The 25,615-nt window shown below is 46.6% G+C and overlaps 1 protein-coding gene across 1 annotated transcript; it reads left to right on the forward strand.

Moving 5' to 3' along the window:
* Nucleotides 1–467: 467 nt before the first annotated feature.
* On the forward strand, nucleotides 468–24,762 carry ANKLE2 (ankyrin repeat and LEM domain containing 2). Its single transcript, XM_061384411.1, has 13 exons — nucleotides 468–714; nucleotides 8,533–9,006; nucleotides 10,535–10,729; nucleotides 12,111–12,304; nucleotides 12,384–12,572; nucleotides 15,312–15,434; nucleotides 17,253–17,319; nucleotides 18,978–19,150; nucleotides 19,886–19,992; nucleotides 20,702–20,892; nucleotides 21,185–21,821; nucleotides 22,372–22,503; nucleotides 22,856–24,762. Exons 1-13 carry the CDS (start codon nucleotides 528–530, stop codon nucleotides 23,076–23,078), a joined length of 2,892 nt encoding a protein of 963 aa, XP_061240395.1. The 5' UTR covers nucleotides 468–527; the 3' UTR covers nucleotides 23,079–24,762.
* Nucleotides 24,763–25,615: the final 853 nt, after the last annotated feature.

Below are 25,615 nucleotides of genomic sequence, written 5' to 3' on the forward strand. Positions count from 1 at the left end.
AACCGCAAAGCAGCCGTGTTTCCATCTAGCGCAAGAGAAACCAGAGCGGTTCATTTGTGGTTCCACCGCGACTGGAACCCGGCCCTGGCCTGAACCCCCAGCACAACCTCCTCCCTGACCCCAGAGACTCGCTCGGAAACCTGCCAGCGCCTGGACAACCCCTTTCTAGGGCTCCAGGCCCGGGCCTCAGGGATCCGTGGACCCGTCTTCGGGCCCGCCCCTAGGGGGCCGTCTGCCTGCCCGAGGACCCCGCGTGCCGGCTGCCCGCGCCACTGCCCGACCACGCCCTCACGCGCCCGGAGTCTGAAGACGCGGCGATAGTGGCCGCGCTCCCTTGTCGAGCCGCCGGGCGCCGGCGCGGGGTCAAGCGCCCTGTCTCGCGCGTGCGGATCCGGCCCCGCCCCAGCTGACCCCGGGCGCGGCGCCGTCAGGCAGTGGTGCAGGCAGCCTGGCGCGTGGGGTCCTCGAGCGAGCGGGCCTCGGCGGAGGCGGTGGCGGCGGCGGCGGCACCCGGGCCAGTTGTGGCGATGCTGTGGCCGCGGCTGGCGGCGACTGAGTGGGCGGCGTTGGCCTGGGAGTTGCTGGGCGCCTCGGTGCTGCTGATCGCGGTGCGCTGGCTTGTGCGGCGGTTGGACAGGCGGCCGCGGGGCCTGGGTCAGAGCGGTCCACCCGACCCGCCGTCCCGCGCGGCCGCGGGCCCAGCCCCGGATTCAGGTAAGACCGATTCGCGGGTGGGCCCGCTTCCTTGCCCGGACTTGGGTCCTCCTTCCCGTCTTCTCCCACCCGCCTCCCCGGCTCGGGTTCCCCCGAGCTTCTCCTCTCCGAGCTTGGATCCCTCTCCCCGGCGTGAGTCGGTGTTCTGGGAAGAGACTTGAAGTAAAACGCGCGAGTCCTTGACTTGTAGACGGTGAGAGCGCCGCAAAGCTGGACGCCCGGGAGCACGTCTGTGCCCAGTTTTGTGGGTTTGAGCCCCCTGATTTGACCGAGAAGGCAGTGTGCACCCTGCGTGCATCCCAGATCCTCCTTCGTTCAGTTTTCTTTCACCGCGTTGCCGGCAAGTTTGGTTTCTTCCTGAAGGATAAACAACAGTTTCTCAAGTACCCTGATAAGGAGATAGAATTTTATTAGCAGAAAGCACAGTTGATGACCCTACCTAGATCTCTCGGGGCTGCAGCGCTCCTTACAGATGACTTAGTGTTTACAGCTGAGGGAGCAGGCCTCAGGAAGGTCCCGCACGGCGGCGGGGATGACAAGTCCCAGGCAGAAGCCGTGTGGAGATGCAGGCCTGTTGACACAGGTCCAGCTAGCCCTCCAGCCTGTTGGGTTTTTGGTTGTTTACCTTCTCTCACCCCTTCAGGAAGTTTCAGGTGATGTCTTTAGTGAATAGCATGCTGCTATGTCCAGGTACACTGTCAGCACTGTGTCAGAAAGCCCATTGTGACAGAAAACCCTGTCAGAAAACAGGACGCCCCAGTGAAAGACTATGCAGACACTAAGACTGAAGACGGTTGGGGCCAGTGGTGTCTGAAAAGTGAAGGGAAAGCCGCTGTCAGTCTCTTTGCAACCTGATGGACTGTAGCCTGCCAGGCTCCTCTGTCCATAGGATTCTCCCAGCAAGAATACTGGGGTGGGTTGCCCTTCCCTTCTGCAGGGGAATCTTCTGACCCAGGCAAGGAACCCGGGTCTCTTGCATTGCAGGCAGATTCTTTATTTAGGGTCTGAGCCACCAAAGTCTAAGAAATTACAGTTCGGAGTGTCTTATTTATTTCTTTTTAAATTTTTAACTTATATTTTTAAGTCACTTAAGACAAAAAATTACAAAAATGGTACAGAAGAAATAAACACATGTGAAAAGATGTTCAACATCACTAGCCAGTCATGAAATTGCAGATTAAACTTAAAATGAGATATCACTACACATCTATGAGAATGGCTAAAATAAAAAATACCAATGACATTTGGTAATGCTAGTGGAAACCCTGAGAAACTGGGTCTCATTTACTGCTGATAGAAATTTTTTTTTTTTTTTAATTTACTGCTGGTAAAAAATTTAAAGGTGCAATCATTCTGAAGTCAAACTCCCAGTTTCTCAAATAGTTGAACCTGTACTTCACTCATGGGCATTTATCCTAGAAGGTCGAAAACTTATTTTCACACGAAAACCCTTATGCAAACGTTTATAACTTCATTTGTAATTGCCAAAAACTGGAACAGCCCAGATGTGTCTGAAGGATAAAACTGGCACCTTCATGCTGTGGAATGCTGCTCAGCAGTGATGCCAGACTGTTGATCCATCAGCAGCTCGGATGGATCTCAAGGGCATTATGCCGAGTGAAAAAAGCCAACCTCAAAAGGTCTGTAGTGTATAATTCTATTTATATAACGTGAAGTGAAAGTATTATAACAACGGAGGACTCCTCAGTGGTTTTCATGGGTAGAGAACAGTGGAGGAGGTTGGATGTGACAGTCAAGAGTTGGCAGGAAGATCTTTGTGGTGATGGAACAGTTCAGTAATTTAGCATGTCTGTGTGAAGCTATTCGTGTGATAAACGATCATATGGTAAGTGGTCACGGAGTTGCATACAAAGACACAAGAGGAGAGTGACTGCAGAACCCGGTGAGGATGTGGTTAGTTCAGTGTGTAGTGCTGGGGTCTGCTGCCTGGGTTGGATGCAGTGTTTCAGGTGTCCCACTGAGGGAAGCCACATGGTGAGTCCACAAGACCTCTGTACCATTTTTCAACTTCTTGTGTTTATAATTAAAATATAAAATAGTTAAAGAAACCCTGTATACATCCACTTAGATTCCCAAATGTTAGGATCTTGTGTAATCATACTGCTTGCTAGTAGTAAAGTCAGGAAGTGTTATACAGTCTGCAGACCTGCCTCAGTTTCTTAATCTGTATATTTATGTCTCTATCAAATGAATGGACATGTTGCAGATACTTCTAACTCTAGCCCAAGGGTCGGTAAACTATGGCCCACAGGCCGAATCTGGCTCCTACCTGTTTTTGGAAGACAGCCATCTTTCATCTATGGCTCTTGAGTGTTTGCAGGTTCTTTGGCTCATAGAGCCTCAAAATTTACTCTCGGCCCTTTACAGAAATTTTCTGAGTCCTATTGTAGCCTCTCCCTTCTCTGTCAGTGAGGAGCCTGGGTCTCAGCAGCCACAATATATCCAATTATTTGCTGATACCTAGAGGACACACAAAAAGCTTCAGAATCACTAACTTATACCACTGTGAACACCTACCTTCCAGCTAGAGTGTCTGTGTACCCTTCCTGTCTTTACCCTTAGAGGAAAGCATCATGTGTTATTTTTCAGTGGCTATATTCCTTCTCCTATTCATTGTGTTACTAACTTGTAATACTGATGAGCACATTTGTTTTGGTTTGTATTCCACTTGGAGGTCTCCCCTATCTATTTGTTTATTTACATAGCTTTTCTGTGTGTGAATCACAGACATGTTACTAAAAGTCAGAACATAAAATCATTCAGAAGTGTCCTCTCCCCTGCCCTCTGGCCTTCCTATCTGTTTCGCACCCTCCCCTGAAGCTAACTAGTCTCATTATTTTCTGCTTTATCTTTTCTTTCCCACACATGAGCAAATATTTGTGTATTAAGGATATCAGTAACAGAGGATATATGTTTGTCTTTATTCAAGTTGACTTTCTAGCATACTGTGTATTCTGCAAGGCTAATAAGCTTGTATTACTTAGTAATAACTTCGTATCCCTGACATTTATGGATACTTTGTCAGTGTCAAACACATGCATTATTTTATCTAATTCTTGTTAAGCTAAGAAGTAGAGCTATTATTATATCTGTTTTATAGATGAGGAAACTGAGGCTTAGAGTTTACATAACTTGCTCAGGGTTGCACAGTTAGTGATATAATATAATTGTTCTCTTCATGGCTTACTTGGTTACAAGGACAAACCCCTCTTCAGATTAGCCTATATTAAAAAGATAGCTTTAACTGTTTGTAGTAGCCAGAACATGGAAGCAACCTAGATATCCACTGACAGATGAATGGATAAAGAAGTTGTGTTGTGTGTATATATATACATATATGTGTGTGTATATATATACATATATATGTGTGTATATATATACACAATGGAAAATTGTTTAGCTATAAAAAGGAGCAAATTTGAGTCAGATCTAGTGAGGTGGATGAACCTAGAGACTGTTATACAGAGTGAAGTTGCAAGTCAGAAAGAAAAACAAATATATATTAACATATATATATGGAATCTAGAAAAATGCTACTGATGAACCTATTCGCAGGGTAGCAGTAGTGACACAGATGTAGATAACAGACTTGTGGATACAGCAGGGAAGCAGGGAATGAGAGGAACTGAGGGAGTAGCGTTGAAACATACATTACCATATGTAAAATAGATGGGAATTTGCTATATTTGTAGGGAGCTCTACCCAGTGCTCTGTGACAACCTAGAGGGCTAGGAGGTGGGAGGGAGGTTCAAGAGGGGAGGGGATATGTGTATAACTATGGCTGATTCATGTTGATGTATGACAGAAATCTTTACAACATTATAAAGCAATTATCCTCCAATTAAAAATATTAGGTTGGTGTAAAAGTAGTTGCAGTTTTGCATTGTTAAATTTTGCCATTTGATATTAGAATACATTCTTAAATACATGTGGTTATGTTATCATTTTAATGTGTGTTTCTCCCTTTTTTTTTCTTTTGCTGATGACTTATTACTTGCTGTTAATTTTATATTTATTTTAGACTATAGAAATGATGTTAAGCAAAAAGCAGATTTGAGCGATTTTTTTTTTTAATTTGAGCTCAGAATGGGCCGTAAAGCATTGAGACAACTTGAGACATCAACACATTTGGCCCAGGAACTGCTGATGAACGTACAATGCAGTGGTGGTTCGAGAAGTTTTGCAAAGGAGACGAGAGCCTTGAAGATGAGGCGCTTAGTGGCCGGCCACTAGAAGTTGACAGCGACCAATAGAGAGCAATCACTGAAGCTTATCCTCTTACAGCTACACGAGAGGTTGCTGAAGAACTCAACATTGACCGTTCTGTGGTCATTTGGCATTTGAAGCAAATTGGAAAGGTGAAAAAGCTTGTTAAATGGGTACTGCTTGAACTGACCGAAAATTTTTAAAAATCGTTATTTTGGAGTGTCGTCAGCTTTTATTCTACTCAACAACAACGAACCATTTCTTGATCAGATTGTGACATGCAACAAAAAGTGGATTGTATACAACAGCTGGCTCAGTGGTTGGACCGAGAAGTTCCGAGAAGGATAACTTCCCAAAGCTAAACTTGCAGCAAAAAAAGGTCTTGGTCACCATTGGTGCTTTGCTGCTGTACTGATACACTGCAGCTTTCTGAATCTTGGCAAAACCCTTATATCTGAGAAGTGCGCTCAGCAAATTGATGAAATGCACTGGATACTGCAGCGCCTGCAGCTGGCATTGGTCAACAAAACGGGCCGAATTCTCCACAATACCTGGCCACACATCACACAATCAACCCTTCAAAAGTTGAACGAATTAGGCTACAAAGTTTTGCCTCATCCGTCATATTCACCTGACCTCTTACCAGCTGACTACCACTTCTTCAAGCATCTCAACAACTTTTTGCAGGGAAAGCACTTCCACACCAGCAGGAGGTAGAAAATGCTTTCCAAAAGTTCGTCAAGTCTTGAAGCATGGATTTTTTTTTTCTCATTGGGAAAAAATGTGTTGATTGTAATGGTTCCTATTTTGATTAATAAAGATGTGTTTGAGGCTGGTTATAATGATTTAAAATTCATGGTCAGAAACTGCAATTACTTTTTCATCAATCTAATAAATTTTTTTAAAAGATAGCTTTAGAGTCAGGACACAGGGATGGTATATGCAAAAGAGAATATTATCAGGATCAGGTGGAGTTTCTGTCCATTTGTTCATAACATCTGCCCCAGTCCTCCCCACCCCTGCTTTGCCTTGCGTGTGGCTTCAGTAAGATTTTTGAAGTCTTGGAGTGTGTGAGTGGGGGAAGGGTGGTATAAAAATTTATTTAAAAAGAAAAATACAGAAATAACTATCATTCAGCTGTTACTGAATCCAAGCTCACTCTGCTTGCTGCATGACAGGCCAGTGAATTGGAGACAAGGTGTTGAGGCAAGGATTAAGCACTCATTTATGTACCCTTGACACCCATCTCTGTTTTTCTCACTCTGAATGTCTTCTGAATCTCAGACTTGAAAATCAAAATGCCTACTTGATGTGCAGTGGGTGTCTCTGATGCTCAATTCCTAAATCCCCATTTGCATCTTTCATATTCTCTGCCTCAGGGAGAATTGCTTTCTAGGCATCTAGACTGGAAATCTAGGTATTACTATGGGCCCACTACAGTCCCTCCAAACCCCAACCCTGGCATCTCATCTGTGGTCAAGACATCCTGTTTCTCTAGTCTGAGCCCTCACCTCCAGCCCCAGTAACTGCAGCAGTGACCCGTGCTCTGTCCTTTCTTACCTTCTCCCAATTTTAGCTAACCATCCTTAAACCTGTACCATAGATTTAACTGCTCTTTCTCTAAATGTATTGATGAAAGCTCCAGCTCTAGTTCACATCCATTTGATTGGTGACTGTATAACTTGAACAAGTCACTTAGCTTCTCTGATTTAGGATCTCCATCTATGAAGCAAGGGTGAGCAATGGCAATAAACTTTCATGCGGAGTTACCGTGAATTTTAAATAACTTAGTGCTGACAGAGTGCTTAGGATAGAACCAGGCACGTGGAAATCCCCCACATATTAAATGTTCGCTGTTTGTCATCAGTATTAGCAAAATGACTTCCAGAGCTATCTGTGGCGCTTCTGTTTAAATCTTTGTATAATTTCTCATCATGTATGGAATAAAGTACAGATGTATCTGTAGGATAAATTTCTGGAGTTGGAGTTTTGATGGACATTGTCCAGTTGCTTTCCTGGGGATTTCTTCCTAATTATTCTGCAGCTGGGCTTCCCAGGTGCCCCTAGAGGTAAAGAGCCTGACTGTCAATGCAGGAGACAGAAGAGACACAGGTTTGATCCCTGGGTCAGGAAGATCCCCTGGAGGAAGGCATGGCAACCCACTCCAGTATTTTTGCCTGGAGAATTCCATGGACAGAGGAGCCTGGTGGGCTACAGTCCATGGGGTCACAAAGAGTTGGACACGACTGAAGTGACTTAGCACATACACACATATTGCAACTGGTGACAAGTGGTGCACCTGTTTCTCCAGCATGCTGGCCTCCCTAGAATGTTGGTGTGATGAGATTGTGTCATAGACTCCAAAGAGTATGGGGAAATAATGGATTGAGATGAAGCTCTGAAGTCAACCTTTTTTTTTTTGGTCACAGTGTGTTGCTTTCGGGATCTTAGTTCCCCAGTCAAGGGTCAAGCCCCCTGCAATGGAAGCATGGAGTCCTAACCAGGGAGTTCCCTGAAGCCAGCTCTTTTGCCACTTTTTTTAAAAAATGGAAGTATAGTTGATTTACAATATAATATTAGTTTCAGGTTACAGCATGGTGATTCAGTATTTTTACATATTGTACTCCATTAAAAGTTATTACAAGATAATGGTTATAATTCCCTGTGATGTAAACCTATCCTTCATCCTTGTCTATTTTATACATAGTAGTTTGCATTTCTTAATCCCATACCAGATCTTGCCCCTCCCTTCCCTCCCCACCAGTAAGCACTAGTTCTCTTTTATCTGTGAGTGTTTCTTTCTTGTTGTATTCACTAGTTTTATTTTCTAGATTCCTCATACACGTAACTACACATAGTTTTTGTCTTTTTGTCTGACTTCTTTCACTAAGCATGATACCATCCAAGCGCTTCTGTGTTGTTGCAAATGGCAAAATTTCATTTTTTTGTAGCTTGGCTATTGTTAATAATGCTGTTATGAACATTGGGGGTGCTCATATCGTTTCAGATTAGCGTTTTTGTTTCCTTTGGGTGTGTGTATATAGACAGATAGATATATCCCAAAAGTGGGATTGCTGGATCATATGGTAGTTGTGTTTTTAGTTTTTTGAGGAACCTCCATACTGTTTTTCCATTGTGGCTATACCATTTTGCAGTCTCATCAACAGTGTACAAGAGTTCCCTTTTCTGTACATCTCCAGCCTTTGATATTTGTAGACTTTCTGATGATAACTATTCTGACAGTGTTAGGTGATATCTCATTGTGGTTTTGACTTGAATTTCTCTAATAATTAGTGATGTTGGGTACCTTTTATGTCCCTGTTGGCCATCTGTGTATCTTTGGAGAAATGTCTGTCTTCACAGGTCTTCAGGTCTTCACCTCTATAGTTAAGTTTATTCCTAGGCATTTTATCCTTTTTGATGTTATTTTAAACAGGATTTGTTACTTTCTCTTTCTGGTAGTTCATTATTAGTGTATAAAAAAGCAGCAGATTTCTGTACATGAATCTTGTATCCTGCAACTTTGCTGAATTTGTTTAAGGAAAGACATACTTACAACCATCAAATTGATTTTCGTTCTTTTGGGCCTAGGTGAAATGACAATGGATACCATCTTGGCGCGATTGAAGCTCCTGAATCCAGATGAGCTTAGAGAAGAGATTGTCAAAGCTGGATTGAAATGTGGACCCATTACATCAACAACCAGGTTCATTTTTGAGAAAAAACTGGCTCAGGCTTTATTAGAGCGTGGTACACTGCCTTCACACCTGTCCGACCCTGGTGCCGCAGATGCCCCATCCCTGGGCCAGGACACACAAAGGATTGTGAAGTCTGCAGTAGGGAGCCCAGCTGAGCAGGTCAGCTTTTCTGAAGACAGAGACTTTGGTTATAGTGTGGGCTTGAATCCTCCAGAGGAAGACGCCGTGACATCTAAGACCTGTTCAGCGCCCTTCAGTGCCTCAGGCGGCATCAACAGCCAGAAAGCCGTGCTGAGGGCCTCTGCAGAGGTGCCTCTCTACTACGGGGTGTGCCCAGCCGCCTTCGAGGATACTCCAGCAAGAAATGGTAATGTGACCAGTAGGGTGCCTCTTACATAGGTGGTTCATTTACATCAGAGGAGAGGGATTTTGAAAGATCACAAACTACAGAAGAGAATAAAGAAGACTTTAGTCACCATAATCTCATTCCTTCAAACTAACCATTGTTCACATTTTTATATAGAACGCTCCTAAATTTTTTGTAAATCTATAGGAATTTTTAGAAATTAAGGAAATTGGATTCTGTGAAGATATAGTTCACTTATAAATATTTATGGACTGGCTCCATTTTTTGATTAATCATCTCCCTCACTTTTTTTTAATTCTCTGTAACCTGACCACCTTTTATATTAATGAATGCAAATGGCCAGTGAATTATAATTTTCAACATTAAAGAATTGTAATTTTAAATAAGACTAAAATAGCATTGGAAAGAAGTATTGAAAGCTTGATATTGATCAGAACGAAGTTACTTTTTGTAAAACAGTGTACATAATATGTACATTTTATATATATATGTGTGGTCCATAAAGATGAAATTTATTCCTCCCCACCCAGATCTTACTGTTTTGTGTATCATTCCTGACCCTGCTTACTATGTTTTATCTATGTATTTAAATTTTAATTACTTTTATATTTTTAATATATTTTAATTTACATTTAACATATATATGTAAGTACATACATTATTTTTATTTTTATAAAATTGGTAAGAGTGTCAGGTCAAAAGGTTTTTTGTATTTTTTTTCAGTATGCATTTTTAAAACTGAAAGCTACAGTCCTCCAAAAGATATTACTATTTGCTATGAATGAGTGACTTTTTAGCCTCTCTATAATATGAAATGTACATTTTTGTCTGTCTGAAAAGGGAAAACAAGTATCTTGTTTCTGTTCTGTCAACCATACTCATGTTATTAAACTTCCCTTTTGGTCTTTTCAAATAAGGGAAACCTGCCTTATTTTTATGTCTAGTACCCTTTTTGTGTGCGTATTTTTTATTTATTTATTTATGGCTGTGCTGGGTCTTTGTTGTTACACTTGGGCTTTCTCTAGTTGCAGTACACGGGCTTCTCATTGCTGTGACTTCTCGTTGCAGATCACAGGCTCTAGGGCAAGGGCTCAGTAGTTGCCTTACTTCGTGGCATGTGGAAATCGTCCCAAAGCAGGGATTGAACCCATGTCTTCTGCATTGGCAGGCAGATTTTTAACCACTAGACCACTAGGGAAGTCCAATAGTCATAGTTATTTGACTTACTTTTAAAATTATTAAATTTTATTTTTATATCCTTAGGTGTAAAAACTGCGTATACATATATAAAATATTTATTATTTATATCCATGCATATTCATATGATCAAACTTTCTGTATTCTTTTTGCTAACTGAAGCCCTTTTTTTTTTTTCGAAGATTAAAAATCTGAAATATTAATGAGAGAAAAATTAGGCTATTGGGTAACAATTGTTAATTAACAAACCCAGGGGGCTTCAAGTGTGAATTAGGTGACAAGGGCTCCTGTTAATCGTCTCTGATTTTCCTTTGTCGCTTTTCCCATACAGAAAGGATTCACGTTTATGAAGATAAAAAGGAAGCCTTACAAGCTGTCAAGATGAACAAAGGATCCCGATTTAAAGCTTTTACAAACCGAGAAGATGCTGAGAAATTTGCCAGAGGAAGTTGTGATTATTTCCCTTCTCCAAGCAAAACCTCTTTACCACTTTCTCCTGTGAAAACGGCACCACTCTTTAGCAATGGTGGGTTAAAAGCTCATTTATATAGCAGTTCATATCTGGCATTACTGTCAGATTTACTCCTGGGTATTTTACACCCTCTTTCTTGGTAACTAGTTTTCTCCACCTTTGAGAGAAGTCCAGTGTGCTGGGAGTAGAGAACTGAGGCCTGGGCCACAGAGCACTGGAGGAGGATGGGTCAGTTGGCTGGTCTGGGTTGAGGCAACAGGAGCTGAGTGGGCCAGGCAGCTGTTGAGGCCCCAAAGCTGACAGGGCTGTGGGAGAAGCAGCGAAAGGGCCTCCATTGCCCTGTGTTCTGTCCCTCTTATTGCGCTTTCTCTCCTGCAGCCTGTTGGGTTCTAGGCCTTTTTAGGTGCTGAGACCTATCTACTTCCGCCCCAAAGCTACACCTTCTTCTAAGACTCGTGGTACTTGCTTGTACCTGTGCTTATGAAAGCACTTGGTTGTGCATGTGCTCAGTCCTGTCCGACTCTTCGTGACCCCATGGACTGTAGCCCCCCAGGCTCCTCTGTCCATGGAATTTTTCAAGCAAGGATACTGGAGTGGGTTGCCATTTCCTTCTCCAGGGGATCTTCCCGACCAGGGTCAAACCTGCATTCTCTTACATCTCCTGCATTGGTAGGATTCTTTACCCCCACATCACCAGGGAAGCCCAAGTGGTACCTGCTTGGCTTCAAAAGAGTTCTCCAGTAGTTGAGCTTGCCTGCGGGAGCTGTCCAGCCGGAAACGTGGCCACTGCCACTCCCAGCTCAGGACCAGGGTCTTGTGAGGGGCCTTTGCTTTCAGCATCATACAAAACCCCAGTGGATTAGCCTCATTCTGGCCCCTCCGTGAGCTCACAGCGGCCCTGCTTCGCAGGCTGGCTGGGGTTCCTGAGGAAGCAAGTGGCTCTCCTTGCAGGCAGTTGGCCTTTGATCAAGAGTGCTGTGTGCCTCCTCTTCTATCGCTTCATGGAGGCACTTCCTCCATGGAAGCCAGGATGATTCCCAACACTTACAGGTTTCCCTGTTCACGTTTGGTGACAGTTCCTCAAATGGCTTTCACACACGCACAGGTGTTGTGATTCAGCCAGTAGACCTTCCTCTTGACTCTGCCTTGCTGGGGATGCTCCTTGTTCTTGCAAGGTCCCGTGCAGGAGTGGATCGTATCCTTGGCCTTGTGCCCATATCCTTCCTCCCCCTGCTGAGCTTCACAGCCTGTCCTTCACTGCCCGAGGCTGGGACACGCATCCATCTGCTGCAGATCGTCCTTGTTTCTTAAGCTTTTACTCCCAAGTAGATCATCAGCATCTATGGGAAAGATTTTTCTTGTCAGTGAAGCACATAGTGGATAATGATAAAATGTTTGTGAAATACAATGTCTTTCAATTGTCTTTTTGTGACAGACGGGTTGTACTTGTCTGAGTCAGAAACAGCCAGCAAAGAGCGAGCAAACAGCTATAAAAATCCACGCACACAAGACCTCACTGCCAAACTTCGGAAAGCTGTGGAGAAGGGAGACGAAGACACCTTTTCCGACCTCATCTGGAGTAATCCCCGGTATCTGATTGGTTCAGGGGACAACCCAACCATCGTACAGGTAAACCTACTTCTAGCATCATTAGCATCAAGACTGCAGGTGATGAAAGCGAAGCTCAGAGTCTGCTGTTTTCTTTCAGGAAGGGTGTCGGTACAACGTCATGCATGTGGCTGCCAAAGAGAACCAGGCTGCTGTGTGCCAGCTCACCCTAGAGACGCTGGAGAACCCCGAGTTCATGCGGCTCATGTACCCAGATGACGAGCCGCACATGCTGGAGAAGCGCATTTGCTATGTGGTGGACCTGTACCTCAACACACCGGACAGAGCGGTATGCCTTGTAGCCATCCTGGGGTGGAAACAGTATTTGGGCCTCAGCTCAGAGGAGACGCGCATTCCTTGAGGGAGAGCAGACCCGGTCACACTTGAGAAGAGCCCCCTGGCCTGGATCTCAAGTGGGGTGGAGCCGCCCCCAGGGCACTTCCCTCCTGGCCTTTGTTCAGAGAGGCTTGAGCTGAAAGGAGGGGGAGTGAATGCCCCAAAGCTAAAGGGAGCAGGAAGTAAAAAGGTTTTGGTGCCTTACAGTCCTATGTATGTCTGTTGTTTACATTTAACATTATGTGAAGAATATTTCCTGTGGGGTTAAAATGCTCAGTGGGGTGACTTTTTGTTTTTAAATTTTTATTCAGTTATTTTTGGCTATGCTGGGTCTTCATTGCTGCTCGGGCTTTTTTCTCTAGTTGCGGAGAGCAGGGTCTCCTCTCTAGTTGCAGCGTGCAAGCTTCTCACTGCAGTGGCTTCTCGTTGCAGAGTGCAGGCTCGAGGCGTGCGTGCTTCTAGTTGCAGCATGCAGGCTCGGTAGTTGCAGCTCAGAGACCCTAGAGCAGGGCTCAGTCGCTGTGGTGCACAGGCTTAGTTGCTCTGCGGCTCGTGGGATCCTCCCCACCCAGGGATTGAACCTGTATCTCCTGCATTGGCAGGCAGATTCTTCACCACTGACTGACCAGGGGGCCTCCCAGTGGGGTGATTTTTAATGGTGCATAAGGCTTAAGTAAGGATTCTTGAAACAGAAGAGTTTTACATATTTATATAAGGGAGAACCCAATGATGGCTGAGAGCCAAGGGCTGTAAATTCTGAGCGAAACCTAGGAGTTTGAGAAATCATGGTTGGCAGGAGAGGAAATAAAGACAGCCTAGTGGATTATTTTCTAACATACTGAATATGATACATTGAAATGCAGAACTGGAAGCAAGAATAACTTTTCTCACAAGAGAGAAAAGGAGGAAGGGAAAAATTTTGGCCATGCTGGCAAAATTAAAGAAGAGCATAAAAGAGGAAACAGTGGTTACATGAAAGCAGTAGTAAGTGTGAAATAGGCCAGAGAGAACAAAGTCATAGTATATTAGACTAAGTGTGAACAGACTGAATCAGGGTGTGTGACAGTGCAGTTGGGAAGTGTGACTTCTTGATGCGATACAGGCCCGTGTGCCCTGCCAGAAGTGTAACACAGTGTAACACAGTGTTTTTCGTGCCTGTGTAGCGCTCATTGAAAACATGCGTGTGTGTCCACAGAGGCCACTGGATAAGTTCTTGAAATTAGGTGTTACAGATCCCATTCTTCGACCATGAGGCACTGAGAGTAGGAATTGCTTAAAGTGTTGACCTCCAAGCCCAGGGCTCAGCAGAGGGTGTGGTGTGAAGGAGAAGCTGGATGAGCCAGGAGTGGCTAGAGGACCCAGAGGCCCCCAGCTGTGCGGGAATGAAAGTTGCTGGCAGGTGTGAGGGGATTGACTGGGGTCAAGCTGCTAAAGCTCAGAGCAGGTTAGGAAAGTATGTTATGTGCTTGAGGAAGAGGGGTAGCCAGAAGGAAGGGGAGTGTGGAGGGCGCTTTGCACTCTGATATCTTGAACACTGAGTGGACACAGCTGGCCTTGATGTGCAGCGGCCCCAGCCCCCTGGGCCTGGCTGGGAGCTGTGGTGATGCTGCAGCCTTGGCCACAGGGCTGGAGGCGGCTCAGGTAGATGGTGGACTGGGGAGGGCCTGGTTAGGAGAAGGCAGTCAAGCCAGGGCTGGCAAGGGGCAGCCTGTCCCATTCAGTCAGTATAGCTTTTCTGGAGCCCAGCCCTGATCCTTCTGTGTGTCTACAGCTACGGTGGGTGGGCCGGGTGTGTGTGGCAGAGCCTAGTGGTCTTTGGAGCCCTGGCTGTTTACTGTGTGGGGTAGCCAGGGGCGGTGTCAGCAGCTCCTGGAGACAGTGAGATGACCTTAGAAGGTGCAGAACGGGGGTGGAGCTGCTCTGAGGGTATCTGCTTGCACTGGGGCCTGGGGTCACCTTGGAGAAGGGGGACTGGAGCCGGGAGTGTGGGTGCGGACAGCAGGGCCCTGGGGACTCTAGATAGCTGGGAAAGATGCTCTGAGCACGCAGCATGGCATGTAGAGGGAGGAACCCGAGGGCTGGAACGTGTGGTGGTTGCAGGTGGACCTAAGCAGATTCTGTTTTGGCCGAACTGCCTCCTAGTCTGCGGCCATCCAAGTGAACATGCCGGGGGCGGTGGCTCCACAGCTCAGGGGCCTGCTGGTCTGTGGGGAGACTGGGGAGGGATTGAATTGGAAACCTTGTGGAGTCAGAAGGGGAGAGTTTCATTTATTGCAATACTAGCCATTGGAGAGAGTTCTGACTACAGACCAAATCATGGGCTTTGCTCAATTCTAGATCTTGTTTTAATCTATTTGTTTTACCTTATGAGCATTGATTATAAGACACTGTACTGGGCCCTGAATTGTTAAAGCTGCTGTTTGCTGACCGGGTGTTACACCCTAGCTCTGTTGTAAGCTCCCCCCAGCCACTGGACACACAGGGACGGAGCGTTAAGCTGGGCTAATGCCCTGGCATAAAATGGGTGTATGCTAGTGTGCCAGTTACTTTTCAGCTATAAAGACACTGCCTTTTTATAGTCTTTTATTTTTAAGGGTTTTTGTTTGTTTTACTAAATACCTATTTTTAGTAACTTGAAGCAACTTTATGAACCAAAAAAGTTTATATAAGTGTTCTTTTGCATTTCTCCCAGGGCTATGACACACCATTGCATTTTGCTTGTAAGTTTGGAAATGTAGATGTGGTCAATGTGCTTTCTTCACACCCTTTGATTGTAAAAAACCCAAGGAATAAATATGATAAAACACCTGAAGACGTAAGTACCTATTAAAATCTTATTACATAGTTTTAGAAATGAAAATAATTACAAGGTCTGCAACCACAGCTACTGTGAAGACACAAGTAACTGTGTGCATGTGTTTGCCTTATGGCAACAGAAGCTTGATTGTCAAGTAAGATGTACTCTGAAGAAGATGCCTCTGTAGAGCCAGGAGGGAGTGAACTGCCCTAGTTTGCAGATTTTATTTTCCTGAACTGGGTGGTCAAGCTGTCCTTGGTGGCTCACTGTGTTTTGATAAGTTCCCTCTGCATCCTTCAGCTCACCAGGGTCAGAGAGAACATGGGAGGTGGTGCTTGTGCTGCTGATGGTGGTGGTCGTGGATGATAGAGATGGTGAGGGTGGAGTCGGTTGTGATGGTGGTGATGGCGGCGGTGGTGGTGGTAATGTGAGACGATGGTGAGGATGATGGTAACTGGTGAGGGATAATGGAGGCGGTGGTGATGATGTGATGAGGATGGTGCTGCTCGTGTGTTCTCTCGGTGTGCACTAGGAGCTGTCCTGCGCCCCTCTTCTATATTCTCACCTGGCCCATACAAGCCTTAGGGACAGGCCTTGTCAGAATGTATGTCAGCAGTTGAGCAAAATGCGCTTTAGAGAAGGCAGCAGTGCCTCTGTGCAGTGAGGCAGCGAGAAAGGTGGACCTGAGAGAACTGGAAGATGGGTTACTTTGTAACATGCACGGGGCTGTTGGCTGGCTTGGACCTGCCCACCCTGTGGAAATAGAATTTGTAAGATCCTGTTCTGGCAGTGGCACCTCCTTTTCATTTGCTGTGATTATGTAAGTTGCACCCACTTCTGTAGCAAGTTTAGAATTCACATAAAAAGAATAAAATTTACCAGCCAATTCTGCAACTCAGAAATTACCATTATTTTGGATAAATCTGACTCAACTTTCTGTGTGCATGTGTGTGTGTTTTCTCAATGTAAGATGGTGACACATTTTTGTTTCACTTTTTATTTTGTATCATGATGATAGCCTTGATAGTTTCAGGTAAACTGGCTGAGGGACTCAGCCATACATATATATGTATCCATTCTCCAAACTCACCTCCCATCTAGGCTGCCACATAACATGAGCAGAGTTCCATGTGCCATACAGTAGGTGGTGACACTTCTTTAAAGCATTGGACTTCTCTCACAACCAGTTACAGAGTTTAGAAGAAAATGTTGCACTACTTGAAGGGTTCACTGTGCAGTGGTAATTTGTTTTTCTCACAGGCTGGCAGGAGATGGTAATTTTGTGGTTCCTTCCTTTTTATTTTAAGGTTATTGGTTTTTTATTGTTTGTAGCTAAAATGTTACAGTTCTCTATATTCTCTAATGTCTGAGAACATTGATTCCTGTAGTTGCAAAAATGAAACATCTGTGTCCCTGTTCAGTAGAAGTTGTATTTCAGTCCAGCCAAACCGTAGAAGACAGACTCCCAGGCAGTGAAGTGTATAGTCCTGAGGTATGGACATGTCTGCTCTGAATTGATGGTTCACCTTAAGGTTTCCTTTCCTTGCAGAAAATTAGGAAATGTAGACAGCATGAAGAAAGAAGGTAAAATTTACCTGTAATCTCAGAGTTTGTTCTCCTTGTCCTGGCCCCTTGGAGCTTTTACAAAACATTGAAGAAGGAAGATTGCATTGTTAAACATAAATTTTTTATTGTGGGCTTTATGAAATACTCAGTGTTAGGATCTATCTGTCCTTGTTGTGTTGACTTTAATACTTGCTTCTGCAAAATCATTTTCATGATAAGAAAACGTGATAAATTCGATTCAGAGTGTTCACTTATCTTTTTTTTTAATAGGTTATATGTGAAAGAAGCAAAAACAAATCTGTAGAACTGAAGGAGCGGATTCGAGACTACTTAAAGGGTAAGGTGGGGAGTGGGCGCCCAGAGTGAGGAGGAAGCCCTCCATGAAGGGCCTGGCAGCATCTAGGCTGCCTTGTCTGTGGGAGTGAAGCCAGGGGGCTGTTGGGACCCCCTCAGAATTACCCTGGGTTCCACTTCCCTTTTCTGGGAGACCAAGTTGTCTGTCACTTGACTGTTGCTTGCAGCCTCACGCCTTGACCTCTGCAGCCTCTTGGGCAGCAGGTGCCTCCGGCCGCTCTTCTTTGGCCACAGCCTGCAGGGCAGCCAGAAGGCGGGAGAGGCCTGCCTGGAGCCCCTGTGTCAGTCGTTTGGTGGCTCCCTGTCCTTCACCGCCCTCTGCCCAGGCTGTCCCCATCTCCGTTTCTTCGACCTCCTGGCCCTGGATCACCACTCTCCAGGCCAAGGGCTTCTCAGACCAGGGCCCGTGGGGCAGTCCTTCCTGCTCGGTTTCCCGGAGCCTCCAGCCTCTGGACCAGAGTGCCCAAGCTGTGTCCCAGCCAGCCTACAGGCTCCAGGGCACCTGGCGGTGGAAAGCCCCGCTTCCTACCCGCTTTTTCCTCTCTGTTGTTTCCAGGGAGTTTGAGCAGTTGGCAGCAGCTTGCTTAATGGCCTTGCTGCAGATACTGGAAGCTCTTTGCCTCCCCTGTGTGTTCATCTTTATCTACTTCTCTCTGGTTTCCATTCCTGCCCAGATCCCTGGTGGTTTCTTTAGTGCAGGGCTTGGTGAGGCCTCTTGGTATGAAGTCTTACGGGCCCCCAGCAGCCACCACCATCGCTTGCGTGGTGTCCTTGGTGCTTTCCTGCCACATTGTCCCCGTGGCCTCACAGCCTTTGTCCTTTCCAGGTTCCATACCAAAGTGTGTGATTCCAGGTCTGTTCGGAGATATGTGTTCAGTGATACCTGAACACATATGTTCAGATATGTGTTCTGAACATATGTGTTACAATGTTAAAATTGTAACACAAAACAGAATAGGAGTTGGGGGAGGATGGAGGTTGACATGCATCTTCTTTGTAAGGTTTCTCCAGCTCCTCTTCAGCTGCTCTGGTTCACAGGTCCCTCTCAGTCCTCCTACGAACCTGGAAACAAGCATGTGTTTGCTGCTCCCCTTTCCTTTTTTCTTCTCCTCCTTATTTCTCTGCAGAGGAAGAGTGTGGGGCTCTTTAGGTGCAGGAGTCTGGCACAGACTGACCTCTCTTCAGTTGCTCTGGCTCCAGAGCTTTCTCAGCCTTTTTACAGTTAACATCTTTGACTGGCATGCAGAGCCTGTGGGGTAATAATCCAGCTGAATCTCAGGCTGATTCCCAGGGCCTAACGGCCACTGTTGGAGAAGGCAATGGCAACCCACTCCAGTACTCTTGCCTGGAAGACCCCATGGATGGAGGAGCCTGGTGGGCTGCAGTCCATGGGGTCGTGAAGAGTCGGACGCGGCTGAGCGACTTCACTTTCACTCTTCACTTTCATGCATTGGAGAAGGAAATGGCAACCCTCTCCAGTGTTCTTGCCTGGAGAATCCCAGGGACGGGGAGCCTGGTGGGCTGCCGTCTATGGGGTCTCACAGAGTTGGACACGACTGAAGCGACTTAGCAGCAGCAACGGCCACTGTGGTGCAGGCTGTCCACACACATCACCTAGCCCCATGTGTTTTCTCCTCCCAGGTCACTACTATGTGCCCCTCCTGAGGGCAGAGGACACGTCTTCTCCTGTGATCGGGGAGCTGTGGTCTTCAGACCAGACAGGCGAGGTCTCTCACATTGGCCACACTGGAGGCTTCCCCAAAGACCCTGTTCTAACCCTTCGAGCCTTCGCAGGGCCCCTGAGTCCATCCAAGGTGAGCATCTGTGGAAGGTTCTGGAACAACTCCTGGCTGTCCCCACCAGGAGTGCTGGGTTTTTCCAGCCTTTCGCTTTGTGCTTGGTCCTGGAGACCAGGTCTCATGAAACTCCAATGAGTTGTCAGTGAGGCTTCAGAACTTTCCTGGAGGAACAAGTGTCTTGACTCTATTATTGTTAGCTAGAGCAGGTATGTGACAAGCGGTGCTCCCAAGAAATGAGGTTTACCTGGGCTTACTCTCCCCATGCTGGCATTACCTGCGCCCCCCCATCTGTGCCCATGGACCTTGCACAGCATATGCCCATTCCATTGTACTTGGATTTGTGCTGTCACTAGGAAACTTCCACTTGCAGACTCTGAAGTTCACCTTCCAGACGGAGGTACTTCATATACTGACCTGTATGCACTCTTTCCTCTTAGTAAAAGAAAGCTGTAGTTAGTTACCTTCAACTATAAAATGTTAGGAATAGATTTAGCTGCATGAAACATAAAAAGCACACACATTATTGCGCAGCAGGTCTGTAGGGTCTCCCTCAAAGCCTCCTGGTTCAGTTCTGACCCTCATCCCAGCCCAGACCTTGGCAGGGTCCCTCCTGGCCTCTACTGTGATACAACTGAAGTTCCGTAGCTCCAGAGCAGGAGGGCATGTTGCCTGCACTGTGTTTGGGGTTGGGCGGGGGCACTGCCTGGCAATGTGGGTGCATAGCGCATCTCAACACACTTTCTGTTCTAGGCAGAAGATTTTCGGCGACTCTGGAAAACCCCGCCTCGAGAGAAAGCGGGCTTCTTCCACAGTGTCAGGAAATCTGATCCAGAAAGAGGCATTGAGAGAGTGGGAAGGTACTTAAAGAGCACGAAGTGCCAAAGAGCCGAGTGGTGGTATCTTGTGTGCTGTGTGCCAGTGTGCTTGGTGCTTGGGACTTTCAAAATAGTAATTCCCAGAAGTCCTTACTGGTAGACTTTAAAGCCTTTTTACTAAGGTCTAATTTGCAGAGGTGTACACTGCAGCCTGTGCAGCAAGGCTCCATGAAAACAGTCCCTCCTGGCAGTCAGGTGGGGCATCCAAGGAGCGTGAGGCTGTGTGGGGAAAGGAGCCACACAGGGAGACTTTTTCGTAAAATATGTGCCCAGCTTTAAGTTCACAACTTGAAAAAGACCTCTAAACATTTATGTCTGGCCCAAACCAGAATTGTCTTCAACTTTGTACTGTTGTTTTATGAAAACCAAAATGTTCTTTGTTAGTGGAGTTTTACAGTTTGCCCTTTTTTATTTCTGGTGAGTGTTGGTGTGAGTGGAATGGTTTGTTTGTAAGTGGTACCTTTCTCACCCATGACCTTGACTCATTCCATAGCACGGTCTTACCCTGTGAGGGGGACACTGCTTCAGGAAGTTAAGCATACTCTTTCAGCCCAAAATTTAGGATAAAATGAAACCAAGGTTGCAGGTGCAGTTTGGGCATTTCTAGCATAAAGTGGCTCTTTTCTGTGTAGTCAGTTCTGTGAGTTTTTCTTCTGCTCTCAAAACTGGTTAATTTGCTTTATTCTTACAGGGAGCTGGCTCATGAACTGGGGTATCCCTGGGTCGAATACTGGGACTTTCTGGGCTGTTTTGTTGATCTGTCTTCCCAGGCAGGCCTGCAAAAGCTGGAAGAATACCTTACTCAGCAGGAAGTAGGCAAAAAGCACCTACAAGACATGGGAGAAAATGCAGCGTGTCGCCAGGAGGATGCCTCAGCCCTAGGTAAGGACACGCAGTGCATCCAAGGCTGGTGAGACTGGCAGCCGTCCTGTGGCCAGGTCTGTGGGAACCTGTGGCTTCTCATTTTCTTGCCCATGACGGGGCACAGCTGGGCCTGGAGCCTGTAATTCTGTCTGCAAGGTCCTGCTTGACTTTTTCCAAGGTTTTCTGTCTTAAGCAACAAGGAGGAGGCTTTGAATATGGGAGTGACTTGGCACAGCGTTTGTGCTATCCGCGGTGACATCCCGAAGTCCCCTTGTCAACACCTCTGAGAGCTGGTTTCTCTCCCTCACAGGCCGTCAGAGGAAGTGCAGCAATTCCATCTCTGTGAGGGCGTTTCTAGATGAAGACGATGACATGAGCTTGGAAGAGATAAAAAACCGGCAAAACACAGCTCGAAACAACACCCCGCCCAGGGCAGCTGCTTTTGGAGACTTGGGGTGTGACATCCTCCCCTTGGAGCAGACAGAACTTATCGAAGCCTCAGCCCCGACCAGTCCCCACAGCAGCAGAAATGGGTTTTGCAGTCCTCTAAGGGATGGCAAGACCCTGGGTGGGAAGAGGCCCAAGGCCCAGAGTGGGGAGGAAGACCTCCGCTCACCCATCTCTGGCTTGACTGTTGAGTTTGATAAACTGAATTTGCAGAATCTAGAAAGTAGCTTTTCTAAGACACCAAATCAAAGAGTGAAAACTAGAGATAAGAAGGTCCTGACATCAAGAGTGAACGCGGGAGGAAGTGACGTGTTAGAACCTCTTGCTGCTGATAGACTTGGAAATAACCAGGGAAGGACAGAAAATGAGATGTCTGCTGGAATTGCTAACATGTGCCTGAATCCAGACAGTTCTGTGCACGAGCCCCGCTATGGCAATGGCTCGGAGCCCTCGGAGATTCCCGCCTCAAAGGAGCCTGTCCAGAGGCTCTTCCTTTTTGGGTATGAGTCGGGGAGCACGCACGTGTGTTGGGGGGTGGTGGGCACAGGCACCAGTATGATTCTTGGACACTTCCCTCCACCCCGGCCAGTCTGACAGGCACTTGTTCAATCTGTCTCACGAGTTGGTGGCTTTCTATCCATCCTCATTGGTCCTCCAAGCCAGTGGGAGACAGCATTTTCCTTCCTGGCTGCTCCTTGCGTCCACTGTACTTCCCACCATGACTGAGCTGTCCTATGAGTTTTAGGAAGAAAGGCCATCTTGGGGTCAGTCTCAGTTGTCCAGCTGATGGCCTGTTCCCACTTCTGCTCTGTCTTCCTGGAGGTGGTAATACACAGAGCGCGTCTTATCAGCAGGGCTGGGGCTGGGGTCTCCTCCCTGTGGGTAGCACGTTCCCTCTGCCATCCCCGCCCATGCTAGTCCCACCCTCACCCCCACCCCCAAACTGGATTGCAGCCTGCAGCTAGTGCCTGCGGTGTTGGTAATGGACTCAGTGGTGCTGGATTTCTGGGTGTAATCATGGAGGTTCTTGCTTCTTCTCGTGCCTTCTAGAGAAGAGCCGTCAAAACTGGATCGGGATGTTCTGGCAGCCCTGGAGTACACGGATGTGGACCCTCGCCAGTACCCGGCCGTACACAGGTGGAGGAGCGCTGTCCTTTGCTACTCGCCTTCGGACAGACAGAGGTACCCACAGGCCCAGGGATCAGAGTTGCTAGATTCGTGGGGAAATTCACACAGATCCGTTAGCCAAGCTGGTGGGAAGTCCCCTGACGTGTGGCTGGGGGTGACAAAGGGGAAGGGTGCTTCTGACAAGTGGGTGCGGGACGGAAGTAGCCCAGGTTCCTGCTCAGGGTCACATGCCACTCGTGTGGGGAATGGTAATGAGCTTTCAGTCTTCAGGGCTCACAGCTCGCAGGCTTGCAGTGTTCTCTGCCAGTGTTCTCTCGGGGGCAGGGGCCCAGATCCTGTCTTTGGCCTCCGCTCGCCCCATCCCATCCAGCCATCCATGCTGACTGCCCGTTCTTGGTTTCCTCAGCTGGTCCAGCCCCTCACTGAAAGGGAAGTTGAAGTCTCAGCTCCTGGACGTCAGTAGCCCTCCTAGCGGCAGCCCTGGGAGAAGCAGCCCTGCAGGCAGCAGCCCTGGGAAGCCTGGCTCCACACCTCACGCCTCCGGCCTGGGCAGTCCCGGGCGCTACAGCCCCGCCAACGGGGGCCACCTCCGCCGGATGGCGCGCCTGGCCCAGCTTGCCACCTTGTAGGGCCCATGCTCACTGCTGGGGTTCTTGGTTTGTTCTTTGTTGTTTTGTTTGTTAAGAAAAGTACTGTGTTTATTGCTGAAATTTCACATGCCAAAATAATATTCTGATTAATTTATCAGTCCTTATTTAGAGAGTAATTTTAGAAATTGCAAATATTCTGTATAAAATTTAGCTTTCTGTTATTTAGAGAGAAGGTGAATACAAACTGCTGCAGATTTTCTGAAAACCCTCAGTGTGGTTACACAGGCTCTGTTAGCCGCCCCAGGTGCACACGTGATGGAAGAGGGCACCAGAGAGGCCGGGTGCCCCCTGCTCCCTCGACAGTGCTGCGCTCCCTTCCGCTCTTTTCCTGAAACACAGGTGAAGTTTGTACCTCTGCCTTTTCTGGGAAGGGTCTTTGACTTTCTAGTTCGTGACAAAAAATCCTCTCTGCTTTGCCGGTCAACCGTTGATTAGACACTGACAAGGTGGGCATCCAGGAGTAAAGGAGCCTTGCATGTGTCGGACAGTTGCAGCAACACTTACAGTTGGGAGTCACTGAAGACATTTAAGTGAGTGACCAGAAGATGAAACTAGCTTTTTTCTAGAGGAGAAATGGTAGCCGCTGGGAGTCATGTGAATAGTCTCACACAGGACTCACTCACCAGCGGTCCTTGGAGGGTGTTCCTTTCTCACCAGCACTTGGCCTTTCACAGTGCACCTTATGTAGCTGCCAGTGCAGTGTAATAAAGTAACCTGAATGTTGTTCCCTGGTTTTGAGGTGTACCTCGTATTTTAGAATGCATTTCAGTTGGATTGCTTTATGAAAGAGCACCACGTTTTAGTAGAGACAAAAGATTTGCTTTGGAGGAAATATCTGATCCCAGTTCTGTCCTTTCGGTGTGGTTTGTCTTCCCTCCCCCTGGGCCATACCTGCTGGAGGGTTTGCACATACAGAGCTCTGCATCCCGGAGGGCTAGGGCATTGCAGCCGAGGAGAGGGCTGTTTCTCCCGTGTTACCAGTGACCACTCACAGCAGGGTTCTGGGGGCATTGCCAGTGTTTGATCAAAAGTGAAAACTACCAATGCGTCTGCTGTCCAGTGCCTTTGTAAATCCCTTTGATTCTTCTGAACTTACTCTTTGAGACTATACAGTGATAGGAGGTAGACATAAGTGAGAGTCTTTTATTTGTAAAGATTCTGAATTGAAACTTACGTTAAAAAAAAAAGAAAAGAGCTTATTTCTTTCACACAATAGCAAGACATAGGTCAGGAATATCGGACCTGAGATTAAGGTTTTAAAATTCAAAAGGTTGTTACACAGGGTGTTCTCACTTGTGTAGCAGACAACCTAGACATAAGAGAAAAATACATTCTGTTCTACAAACCAAATGGCGTTTTTAAAAGACATCTCTAGCCTCAAAGAAATCAGAACACAGATGTAGTCATAGTGATGATCTGTTTTCTCTAAAATTTGACCATACCATCCTGTATATTGTTATAAGTATTCAGACGGAAATTAAAGTAGGGATGTGCCCTAACTTTGCAGACTGCTGTTCCTGTTTTCTCAAGTTTAGACCTTTGATTATTTCTCCATTTGTTTATATAAGTTGGCCCTGATTCCACTAAATGCATTATCATGTGTCCCGTGGCAATTTTACATCTTTTTAAAACTACTTAATGGAATAAATTATTTTTAAAACCATGTGGTAATCATTCTAAGCTTTTAGAAAGACCTCTCTCAACTGTGCCCAGGAAAAGTGCCCTTTTTAGCAAACTCTTAAGCAGTGTTTGGGTTAAACAGAACATCAATCTGAGAGTGGTTTATTTGCTATCTGGGGTCCTTTCATTCCTAACACAGTTGTGAAAAGCCTTGCTTGGCATCAGTTAAACTAGCAAATATTTCCTAAGTGTCCCATGAAACAGGAAGCCTTTTTCTGTGATGTTGACAATCAGTGTGTAATGTCTTTGGTTGGAAAGAGGTGATGGGAACCTCATCATGGTGGGTGGTGGCTGTGCCGTGGGCTACCGTGCAGGGGGCTCCAGAGGGTCCCCTCTCCTGGGGGAGAGCAGGCTCCACACGTGCAGCCAGATCTTCTGGGGTAGTTTTTGGATGTTTCCAGAAGCGTTCACAGCTCAGAGAGGATGGTTGTAGGGTGACTGTCTTGTAGGGTACAGTTGCCAGTCACTGGGCACATCGCCATCCCATCCCCAAGCCAGGTGTGCTCAGGCAGTCGGAGGCACGTGTTTCTCATTCCGTGTGGAGACCCGCAGGCAGCTCTGGGTCACACCTGCCCTCGGGTTCCTTCCTCAACTGTCTTGAGATACTTTGGAACAAACAGCAATGCAGCAAGAACCACTTTCATTCTCACTGCTGTCAGTTTGGGATCCCTCCTGACACACAGGCTCTCGGGGTGGGTTTTTATGTTGGTCACATTTAGGATGTCTTTCCTGACATTTTGTAAGTTCTCGGTCATATGTCCCACCTCAGGGTTGTTTCCTGGGCCCTTGTAACTGACCCCATCAAGACACCTTTGTCCTGCTCCTGGGCTCACTTC

This window comes from Bos javanicus, chromosome 17 (genome assembly GCF_032452875.1).
Source record: "Bos javanicus breed banteng chromosome 17, ARS-OSU_banteng_1.0, whole genome shotgun sequence".
NCBI classification, from domain to species: domain Eukaryota; kingdom Metazoa; phylum Chordata; class Mammalia; order Artiodactyla; family Bovidae; genus Bos; species Bos javanicus.

Coding starts and splice junctions, on each gene's coding strand:
- ANKLE2 (XM_061384411.1), top strand. CDS start 528: ATGCTGTGGCCGCGGCTGGCGGCGACTGAGTGGGCGGCGTTGGCCTGG. Junction 12,573..15,311: donor TCAACACACCGGACAGAGCG/GTATGCCTTGTA, acceptor CATTTCTCCCAG/GGCTATGACACACCATTGCA. Junction 22,504..22,855: donor TCGCCTTCGGACAGACAGAG/GTACCCACAGGC, acceptor TGGTTTCCTCAG/CTGGTCCAGCCCCTCACTGA.